Raw genomic sequence first — 11,086 nt, 5'->3', positions numbered from 1 at the left:
ACTCAAAATTATTTAATTTAAGAACATTTTATATTTAGTTTGTGTTTTCCTAGCTTAGATTAGTAAAGCTAATTAGTAAAAAATTCACTGGGGGTGGGGTGGGGTGGTTTCTAAACGCTTGGTTTATATGATAGAAATTAGCAAAAGCTTTTTTTCAATTCATCAATTCCAAGTTATAAATAAGGCGAAAAAAACAGTTTAATGTCTTTACCATTCGATTGAAACATAAAAAGGAGCATATTTGCCCACAGAAACAAACAGACTCTGTGGTAGGTGGAATAATACCCACCTCCCAAAGAAGTGCTCATCATAATCCCTAAAACTTGTGAATATATGTGGCAAGGGATAAGAAAGGTAGCAGATGGAATTAAGTTTGCTAATTAACTGATTTTCAGATAGAGCGATTAGCCTGGATTATTCAGAGAGGCCTGTGTAGTAACATAGGTTCTTATAAGTGAAAGAGGAAAGGCAGTGTCAGAGTGATTCACCAAGAGAAGGCTCAACTAGAAGTTACTGACTCGGAGGACACCAGCAGCTAAGGAATTCAGACAGCCTCTGGGAGGTGAAAAGGTAAGAAAACAGATTCTTCTCTAGGATGTTAAAGAACATTCCCTTGATGTTAGCCATTGAGATCCATACACTTATGACATATAGGATTATAAAACGATAAATTTGTGTTGCTTTAAATCAACACAAATTTGTGGCAATCTGTTACAGCTGCAATAGGAAGAAATAGGAAATGAATACAGACTCTTCACTATTAAATCGTATTGTAATTGAGTAGTTTGAACACAAGGTGGCACTAGAGTACCAGATTTATCAAAGAGGTCCTCATTTTTGTGGTACTAAGGGCAATGATGACTTCCCTGGTGGCTTGAACAGTAAAGAATCTGCCTGAAATACAGGACACCCGGATTTGATCCCTGAGTCAGGAAGATCTCCTGGAGAAAGGCATGGCAACCCACTCCAGTATTCTCGCCTGGAGAATTCCAAGTCCATGGGGTCGCAATGAGTTGGACATGACTGAGAAATTAACACCCACAAAGGCAGGGACACAATTTTATTCTAATACAGGTTTTTAAATCATCTTGTCATATTTGCACCTAAGTCTTCTTCAGTATAGTCGGACACGACTGAGCGACTTCACTTTCACTTTTCACTTTCATGCATTGGAGAAGGAAATGGCAACCCACTCCAGTGTTCTTGCCTGGAGAATCCCAGGGACGGGGAACCTGGTGGGCTGCCGTCTACGGGGTCGCACAGAGTCGGACACGACTGAAGTGACTTAGCAGCAGCAGCAGCTTCTTCAGTGTTGTTGGAAAGTCCCTTAAATTGGCCTTCATGATTTTTTTTTTATTTGATGTGTAGTTGATTTACAACATTGTATTACTTTCAGGTGTACTGCAAAGTGATTTGGTCATATGTATGTATATCTGTGGACTTTCCAGATGGTTCAGTGGTAAAGAATCCACCTGCCAAGCAAGAGATGTGGGTTTGATCCCTGGATCGGAAAGATCCCCTGGAGAAAGGCATGGTAACACTCCAGTGTTCTTGCCTGGAAATCCCATGGACAGAGGAGCCTGATGGGCTACAGTCCATGGGGTCAAAAAGTTGCTAACACAAGTTAACAACTAAACAGCAATATATATATATATATACACACACACACACACACACACATACACATATATATTCTTTTTTATTCTTTTCCATTATAGGTTTTTACATGATACTGAATATAGTTCCGTGTGCTATACAATTAATCCCTGCTGTTTTTGATTAATTTTTAATTTGATTTCTGGCAATGATTTTTTTAATCCAGAAATATAAACTATAAATGAATTGAAGTGACTATAATGTGTCACAGGTATGAGGATTTTTTTGTTCTTGGTGCCTTGAACATTGACAGCAGCCCATAGCAGGCGCCCAACAGACATTTGTTAAATGAAAGAATATCTCATGCCCAATTTGCATACATAAATTGTCAAGTCTTTTCTCACATTAACCTGAATCATCTGGAACTTGAAGAAAATCTTTTTGTCCAATAATTTTAAATTTAGCACTATTCATAGAGTCCTCATTTATTCAAATGCACTTACCACGCATTCTTTGTGGTAGAAATGGAACAGCCATGGCTTGTTCTATGGAGCCTGCTCTGCCCTCCACCCAGGTGGATCCAATTCTAATGAAACACTCCAGTTGCCTCGCCTCCTTCCAATGTGTGTGGGTGACTTTAGGGGAGTGCATGGTCTGGGTACTGGAGAAGGCAATGGCACCCCACGCCAGTACTCTTACCTCAAAAATCCCAGGGACGGAGGAGCCTAGAAGGTTGCAGTCCATGGGATCGCTGAGGGTCCGACACGACTGAGCGACTTCACTTTCACTTTTCACTTTTCACTTTCATGCATTGGAGAAGGAAATGGCAACCCACTCCAGTGTTCTTGCCTGGAGAATCCCAGGGACGGGGGAGCCTGGTGGGCTGCCGTCTATGGAGTCGCACAGAGTCGGACACGACTGAAGCAACTTAGCAGCAGCATGGTCTGGGTACAGGCTTCCCCAGTGGCTCAGCAGTACAGAATCTGGCTGCAGTGCAGGAGATGCAAGAGATGTGGGTTCAAGCCCTGGGTAGGAAAGATCCCCTGGAGAAGGAAATACAAGCCACTCCAGTATTCTTGCCTGGAGAATCCCATGGACAGAAGAGCCTGGCGGGTTACAGTCCAAGGATAGCAAAGAGTCAGGCACGACTGAAGCGACTGAGTATGCACAAGCGCATGGTCGGGGTAACTGGGCATGGTCGGGGTAACTGGGGCCCACAGGCAGACCGCTGTGGGAGGCAGGGTTTCCAGGGAGTCTGTTTCTCTGCACTTGGTGGCCCTGAATGCTTTTTGCTTGCTGCTCCTCCTGCCCCAGGGCATTGGGTCTCTCCCTTGGCTTGTCTAGTTCTCCAAGTCAAAGAGAGAAAGTGTCCTTTTTTGGAGTTTCTTTTAGTACACTCTGTCCCCAGACACCCTGTAAATTCTGATTCCTCTCTATGCTTGTAGAACTTTGTTCCTCTCACCCTTTTCATGTTGTTTTATGGTCAGTTGTATAAAGTGGCACCTGCTTGTAACTTCCCTGTGGAAAGATCGTATTTTATTCTTTTTTTGTATCCTTAACCCCCAGCCAATTCTAGGAACAAAGTAAATGTTTCCGAAAGGTAGGGAGGCAGAAGACTGTCTCATCACTGGACTCACACTGCAGAAGAGCAAAATAACTGCTGCTGATTTCTTAATATTTTTATTAATTAATATGTTAAAATTAATTTTTATTGGCCTCTAGTTGGTTTACAATGTTGTGTTAGTTTCTGCTTTATAGCAAAGTGAACCAGTTATACATATACATATATCCACTCTGTTTTAGATTCTTTTCCCATATAGTCCATTACAGAGTACTGAGTAGTTTCCTGTGCTATACTGTAGGTCCTTATTAGTTATCTATTTTAGGATTCCTTAATATTTAAGTATGGGTGTGTGAACTTATGTTTAACCCAGAAGAAATAGTCAGGATTACATTCATCATTTGGGTATAATTTCCATTTACAAAATCTTAGGATAATAAATATCATGAGGCCCAAAATAAATGCTGGGTTTCCTCTTTTAAAAAGATAAGGAATTTGAATGCAGATTGTAATGTTTTTCTTCAAAGAGGAATGATTTGCCATTCTTTAATCTGATAAAGCTCTTTATACTTCAAATACAGGCTCAGGCTTTAAATATTAATAACTTCAGAAAGCAGGAATCAAATCCTCAACTTTTCATGAATTAATTATCACAATTTTAAAACTCCAATTTTATAAAGCAAATCATAAAGTGCAAAATGGCTTTTCCAAGTAGGGTATTCTTTTTGGTATAATTCATATGATCAAGTAAAATTTTATGTATATTAAATTGAGTATTAACACCATAACTGAAAGTTTCCTGTTTCTTGTTATTGAATAATTTTAACTATACATAGTCAGTAAAATGACTATAGGTATCATTTTTAATCAACTTTCATTTTTATCTAAGTGCTGTTTGCATAGTACAAAAGCTCAAATATTGCTAAAAGTAACTTTTATAAAACAGCAGTCTCTTTTCTTTACCTTTCTATCCCAATCATCTGCCAAGTAATCAATTTCAACTTTTTAAGCTATTTTCTCTAATTTTACTTTCTTATTTCATTTTTTTAAATTATTTATTTATTTTTGGTTGCACTGGGTGTTCATGGTTTGTGGGGGCTTCTCGTTGCAGTGGCTTCTCTTGTTGTAGGGCACAGGCTCTAGGCATGTGGGCTTCAGCAGTTGCAGCTAATGGGCTCAGTCGTTGTGACTCCTGGGTTTAAGAGTGTGGGCTCAGTAGTTGTGGTGCATGGGCTTAGTTGCTCCTTGGCATGTGGAATATTCTCAGACCAGAGATTGAACCTACTTTATCAGGCAGATTCTTATCTACTGCACTACCAGGGAAGTTCTCTTATTTCTAAATAATATGTATATACTATTACATATATACATATAATATATACATAATATATATGTATACATATAATATACATATATACATATAATAATATGTATATCCTTGATTCATCTGAATAGACACCTATTGATCTTCCTTAGTGGCTCAGATGGTAAAAGCGTCTGCCTACAATGCAGGAGACCCAGGTTCAATCCCTAGGTTGGGAAGATCTCCTGGAGAAGGAAATGGCAACCCATTCCAGTACCCTTGCCTGGAAAATCCGATGGACAGAGAAGCCTGGTAGGCTACAGTCCATGGGGCCGCAAAGAGTCGGACACGACTGAGCGACTTCACTCACTCACTCATTGATTTCCTATTACAGATGACAAGGCTTTCAGCTTATTTATAGCCCCTCTTTCTTTTCTACCATCTTCTCATAAAATTATGTCTTAAATATCTGTTAAATTGATCTTCAGTGTTTTCATAATTTTGACTACATATATATAGCATGTAGTGTATTTTTGCATCAAGTAGCATGATAATATATCCTTGCTTATACAACTTGGTTTTTTTCCTGTAATTAGTAATTGCCTCATTTAAAGACATTTTCTTAATTTTCTTTGAATACCTGACTAAATATTCCCACATCTTCAACAGCTCTGTAAAATGTCTGTCATTGGATTTTAAGTAACTATCAAACATTTAAAATAACTATTTAAATATGTTAAATAACTGAAGAACTACAACCCAGGCCCTCAGCCCCTTTCAGTCCAAGATAGTCCTTGTGTCTCCACCCTCCTGTTACAATCTGGATGCCTCCACCATGGGCCTGTTGCTCTTCTGTTTTGTTGGAATTTCCATTCACCATCACCCTGCAGATTCCATCTGCCTCTCTTAAATCTTGTTTCCGCAATCTCTTGTGTCCCAGTGTCCTCCTTCTAAAGTGAGTCCTTTCGTGTGAGTGTGTTATGTATAGTGTATGTACTTAGTCACTCAGTCATGTCTGAAGCTTTACAACCTTATAGACATAGCCTGCCAGCCTCCTCTGTCCATGGGGATTCTCTAGGCAAAAATACTGGAATGGGTTGCCATGCCCTCCTTCAGGTGATTTTCCCAACCCAGGGATCAAACCCAGGTCTCTGGCATTGCAGGCAGATTCTTTTCGGTCTGAAACATCCACAAACAGCTTCCTAAGAAAGCTGGTTGGAAAGGACATGTCTGGAGGTCCTCCCTGTCTAAACTGTCTCTTTTCTACCCTCTCACTTGATGGAGAGTAAAATTTTCCCTTGGAAATGTGAAGGTCTGGCTTCATTATCTTCTTCCTTCCATTTGAGAAATATGATGATGCCATTCTTGTTTTTTGTTTGTTTAAGTTTTGGCTGCAACACAGAGCATGAAGGATCTTAGTTCCCTGACCAAGATGGAACCCTCGCCCCTGCCGTGGAAGCACAGAGTCTTAACCACTGGACCACCAGGGAAGTCCCAGTTTGATGGCATTCTTACTCACGCTTTTCTGCTCATTACCACCTCCCCCAACCTCCACCTCCATCCCCAACAGGACTTTTAGAAATCTTCTGGTTTTCATAAGTGTTTGAAATTTTTATGGTGATGAGTCTTTTGGTTTTTTTTTTAAGTTATTCAATGGTTTTTAATTTGTTTTATGTCTTTTATTCAATGGGCTCGAATCTTCAAAGGAACTTTTGTGAAAACAAAAGGCTCATATTCTTCAGCTTTGGAAAATTCTCTTATTTTATTAACACTTTTCTTCATTATTCTTTTCTGTTCTCTATTTCTGGAACTCCTATTATTTAGTTGTGGGGCCTCCTGGATTGGTCAACTAATTTCTTAAGTTTTTTTCTCTTACCGTCCAATTATTTGCCACTTTGCCCTAAGTTTTCGATTCCCTAGCTACATCCTCTGCTTTTCTACTAGATTTTACATTTCTGCCATCTAATTTTTATTTTCCTAGTATTTTTGTTGTTGTCATTCTCTAAATATTATTCTTGTCAAAACTACCATTTTGTTCCTGTCTTATGAATACAATATTTTCCCTTATTTCTCTGAGAACTGTAATGCCTCCCCCCCACCCCCCCATCTTTGTTCTTCCTCCATACTTTCAGCATCCTTTTTCTTTTCTTACCATACAGGTTTATCAGAGGTGCAATGTGTATGCCATAAAGTTCACCCACTGTGTCTAATTCACTGATGTTTAGCATATTTCTTGAGTCAGTCAACCATCACTTCAATCTAATTTCAGAACATTTCCATCACCCCACAAAGGTCTCTGGTGCCTGCTTGCATCTCCATTCCTAACCCTAGTCCCAGTCAACCAGTACTCTGGTTTCTGTCTCCATACATTTTCCTTTTCTAGGCATTCCATATAAACAGAACCACAGTGTATGCCCTTCTGTGTCCACTTTTTCATGTTACGTGCTGTTTTTGAAGGCCATCTTGTTGCAGCATCAGGAGTTCATTCCTCTTCTTGTTGCAGATGGATCACATTTTGTTTGGACAATCAGCAGTTGACTAGACATTTGGGTTGTTTCCACTTTGGAGGAATTAGAAACATCTTTTTGTCATTTTAATATTTTATTTTGAACTCTGCATTTCACATTAGAGGATTTTTTTTTCGCCCAAATGTATGACATTCTCTAGCAGTCTGCTCATACTTAGAAAGGAAGGCCAAAAAAGTTACTTGGAAGCTGTATGTGTACATGGTGTGAGGTGGTAAAGGGCTCTGTTGTAATTCTTTGGGGAAATCCTCATGTCAGTGGTTTTCATCCTTTTCTCTTGGGCTGGTGGAATTTTCCAGAAAAGGCTCTGCCAATGTCTTGGCTGGAGGGTATAAATCTAGCTTCCGGTATTCTGGGAGTTGAAAGGAGGGAGAAGGCCGAGATGTCCCAAATTCTAGGACATAACTCTTACTTGATCCCTCTATTATCAGTGGGAGATTCTTGTCTCTTTCAAATTGTGCCTTGTGTCCCTGAGTCCAGAGACCCTCTGTTTTAGTATCTTTTACTGGGGCAGCTCCCAGAGTAGAGGAGGAGATCTGGAGATGCTTTTTAAATAGACTTTCAAATAGTCTCTTTATTTTTAGCCCTACTATTATCTGCACCCCCCTCCCCCATTCCCACAGCTATCTGGTGCCAATTTCTGAGCCTCCAGGGTTCTGCTGTATAAAGCAGGATACCTCCCAGCTTCACCCACTGCAAGTTTAGGATTGACTTTCTTGGACCCGCTAATCCATCTCCCGCTTTTCCATCTTCTTTGCAGCATCCAGCATTTTACTGCTATTGTGTTCTTTCCTGTTTTCATTATGGGTTTGTACTCTATAAAAATCCTTTTACTCTCATTTTCATAGCATTTTCGTTGGGAAGAGAGTATTTATTCAACCATCCATCTTTAATGAGAATCACAATTTAATTCTTTAATGAAAAATGCAGCTTCCAATTCCAAATAATTTATGAAAATACCTCACCCTCAAGGAAGTGCTGCATAAGTTCCCACTCCTTAACTGTGTGCTGCACACAGCAACTTCTGTCCAAGAGCACAGAGCAGGAAGGAGTGCTGAGAGAGGAAGGGCTTTATAGTGGAGACACCTGATGCACCCTCCCACAGCAAGGTGATCAAGGTCTACATCCACAGTAATGCGTCATGCAGACAGTATGCACCCTTCGTGGTCCCACTCCCCCAAACCTGTAACCTCAGTCTAATCATGAGAACACCAGATAAATCCCAATCAAGGGACAATCTACAAAGTATCTGACCACTACTTCTCAAGGGGATTCCCCAGTGGATCAGAGGTAAAGAATCCTCCTGCAATGCAGGAGCTGCAGGAGCCGAAGGTTTGATCCCTGGGTCAAGAAGATCCCCTGGAGGAGGGCATGGCAACCCACTCTAGTATTCTTGCCTGGAGAATCCCATGGACAGAGAACTGGCAGGCTATGGTCTGTGGGGTCCTAAAGAGTTGGACTAACACGACTGAGCATGCACATACTACTTTTCAAAACTGTCAAAGTCATCAAAAGCAAGGGAAGACTGGAGAACTGTCATTACTAGGCGGGACCTAAGAAAATATGACAAATAAAGGTAATATAGTAACTTGGGTAGGATCCTGGAAAAACAACAACACAAAAAGAGCATCGGGCAAAATCCAAGGAAATGTGAATAGTGTATGGAATTTGTGTGTATTCGTTGCTCCGTCATGTCTGACTCTTTGAGACTCCATGGACTGTAGCCCACCAGGCTCTTCTGTCCATAGAATTCTCCAAGCAGAAATACTGGAGAGGGTTGCCATTTCCTTCTCCAGAGGATTTTCCTGAACCAGGGCTCGAACCTGGGTGTCCTGCATTGCAGGTGGATTCTTTACCATCTGAAACATCAGGGAAACCACTTTAGGTAATGTAGAAAAAGGTAGAAAGTGTTAGTTGCTCAATATTTATGTAGCAATGTTCATTACTTGTGACAAATATACTAACTATATTAATGGGGAAACAGCAGCGGGACATGTGGAAATTCTTGACTATCTTTGCAACTTTTCTATAGATGTTAAAAATATTCCTTTAAAAAATGTATTAAATTTATTAGGGGACTTCCCTGGTGGTCCATTGGTTAAGAATCTGCCTTCCAATGCAGGGGACATGGGTTTGATCCCTGGTCGGGGAACTATGATCCCTGGTCGGGGAACTATGATCCCACATGCTATGAGGCAACTAAGCCTTCACGCTACAACTACTGAGCCCGCGCGCCACAACAATAGAGAAGCCGGAGCGCTGCGCTAGAGAAGCCCACAGGCCACAGTGAAGACGCATAACAGCCAAAATTCTTTTAAATTAAAAATAAATGAATCTCCCATTTATAGTTTGGGTATTTTTGACCCCTTTATGCTGACAGAAAGGTACCAGAAGTTATCATTTTACAATTTGACTCATATCGACCAAAACTACTAGCAATCTGTTCCAATTCATGTATTCGAATACTTCATTCATTCTCTTTTTCAAATATTTCTTGAGCAAGTACTATGTTCCAGGAAATAAACCTGATGCCAAGCCACAGAGATTAATAAGATATGATTCTTATCCCACAAGAAATTTGCTTTCTGGAAACACAGACTGTCCTAGAACACTTCTTAGCTTCTAATTCTCTGAAAGCAAACCAGCTACAGTGAACACATTTTGCTGTCCCTATGGCAACCCACTCCAGTATTCTTGCTGGGATAATCCCATGGACAGAGGAGCCTGGTGGGCTACAGTCCATGGGCTCGCAAAGAGTTGGTCATGACTGACAGACTGAGCACGCCTTATAAGTACAAAGACTGAGATATGCACGCCTTACAAGTACAAAGTACTTACAAGTACAAAGAGAATAATACCCGAAATTCCTCCCTAGCTTTTGAACTCTTTTGTTTAGGTGAGACGTGGAATCCATTAAAATTGCATTATCAGTTAAGAAACGTCCGGGAACGATTAGCAAAAAACCTGGTGAAAAAGGGCGTACTGACAACAGAGAAACAGAACTTCCTCCTCTTTGACATGACGACGCACCCCCTCACCAACAACAGCATTAAGCAGCGCCTCATCAAGAAGGTGCAGGAAGCCGTTCTCGACAAGTGGGTGAACGGCCCTCACCGCATGGACAAGCGCCTGCTGGCCCTCCTCTACCTGGCTCACGCCTCGGACGTCCTAGAGAATGCGTTCGCGCCAATGCTGGACGAGCAGTACGACGTAGCCACCAAGCGGGTGCGGCAGCTCCTGGACTTGGACCCTGAGGTGGAGTGTCTGAAGGCCGGGACCAACGAGGTGCGATGGGCGGTGGTGGCCGCCTTCACCAAGTGACCCTGCCCCGAACCATGCGTCCCCCTTCTCTCACGGGAACCAGTCGTTTTTCTTCTATGGACTTCTGGGTTTCTGCAGTTTGTACTTCCCACACTGTAATTGGCTTTTGTTTCATGAAATGGGGAGGTGGCTTTCCTGTCGTGGGTGTGTGCGTGCAAGAAGCTGCTGGTACGAGAGATCTTTCCGTTAGGTTTAGAAAACAGAAAGTTTGACTGCCTTTTGGCATTTCATTCCTTCTTGAGTTCAAGAGAGTTGCCATTCTTAGTGTAACAAGTTTTGGATTTTCGTTGTGTTTACTTTCAGTTCAGTTCAGTTCAGTTCAGTCGCTCAGTCGTGTCTGACTCTTTGCAACCGCGTGAATCGCAGCAGGCCAGGCCTCCCTGTCCATCACCGACTCCCAGAGTTCACTCAGACTCACCTCCATTGAGTCAGTGATGCCATCCAGCCATCTCATCCTCTGTCGTCCCCTTCTCCTCTTGCCCCCAATCCCTCCCAGCATCAGAGTCTTTTCCAATGAGTCAACTCTTTGCATGAGGTGGCCGAAGTACTGGAGTTTCAGCCTTAGCATCATTCCTTCCAAAGTAATCCCAGGGCTGATCTCCTTCAGAATGGACTGGATGGATCTCCTTGCAGTCCAAGGGACTCTCAAGAGTCTCCAACACCACAGTTCAAAAGCATCAATTCTTCGGCGCTCAGCCTTCTTCACAGTGCAACTCTCACATCCATACATGACCACAGGAAAAATCATAGCCTTGACTAGACGAACCTTTGTTGGCAAAG

General features: G+C 41.6%; 1 protein-coding gene across 1 annotated transcript; it reads left to right on the top strand.

Moving 5' to 3' along the window:
- The first annotated feature begins 9,793 nt into the window (after positions 1 to 9,793).
- LOC102391921 (Golgi phosphoprotein 3-like) lies at positions 9,794 to 10,430 on the top strand. The gene has a single exon (XM_006067837.4). It carries the CDS (start codon positions 9,794 to 9,796, stop codon positions 10,304 to 10,306), a length of 513 nt encoding a protein of 170 aa, XP_006067899.3. The 3' UTR covers positions 10,307 to 10,430.
- Positions 10,431 to 11,086: the final 656 nt, after the last annotated feature.

This window comes from Bubalus bubalis, chromosome 19, assembly GCF_019923935.1.
Source record: "Bubalus bubalis isolate 160015118507 breed Murrah chromosome 19, NDDB_SH_1, whole genome shotgun sequence".
In the NCBI taxonomy this organism is placed as follows: Eukaryota; Metazoa; Chordata; class Mammalia; order Artiodactyla; family Bovidae; genus Bubalus; species Bubalus bubalis.
Note: the sequence above shows the minus strand (reverse complement) of the source record. Positions and strands in the feature narration are given on the sequence as shown.

Coding starts and splice junctions, on each gene's coding strand:
- LOC102391921 (XM_006067837.4), top strand. CDS start 9,794: ATGCACGCCTTACAAGTACAAAGTACTTACAAGTACAAAGAGAATAAT.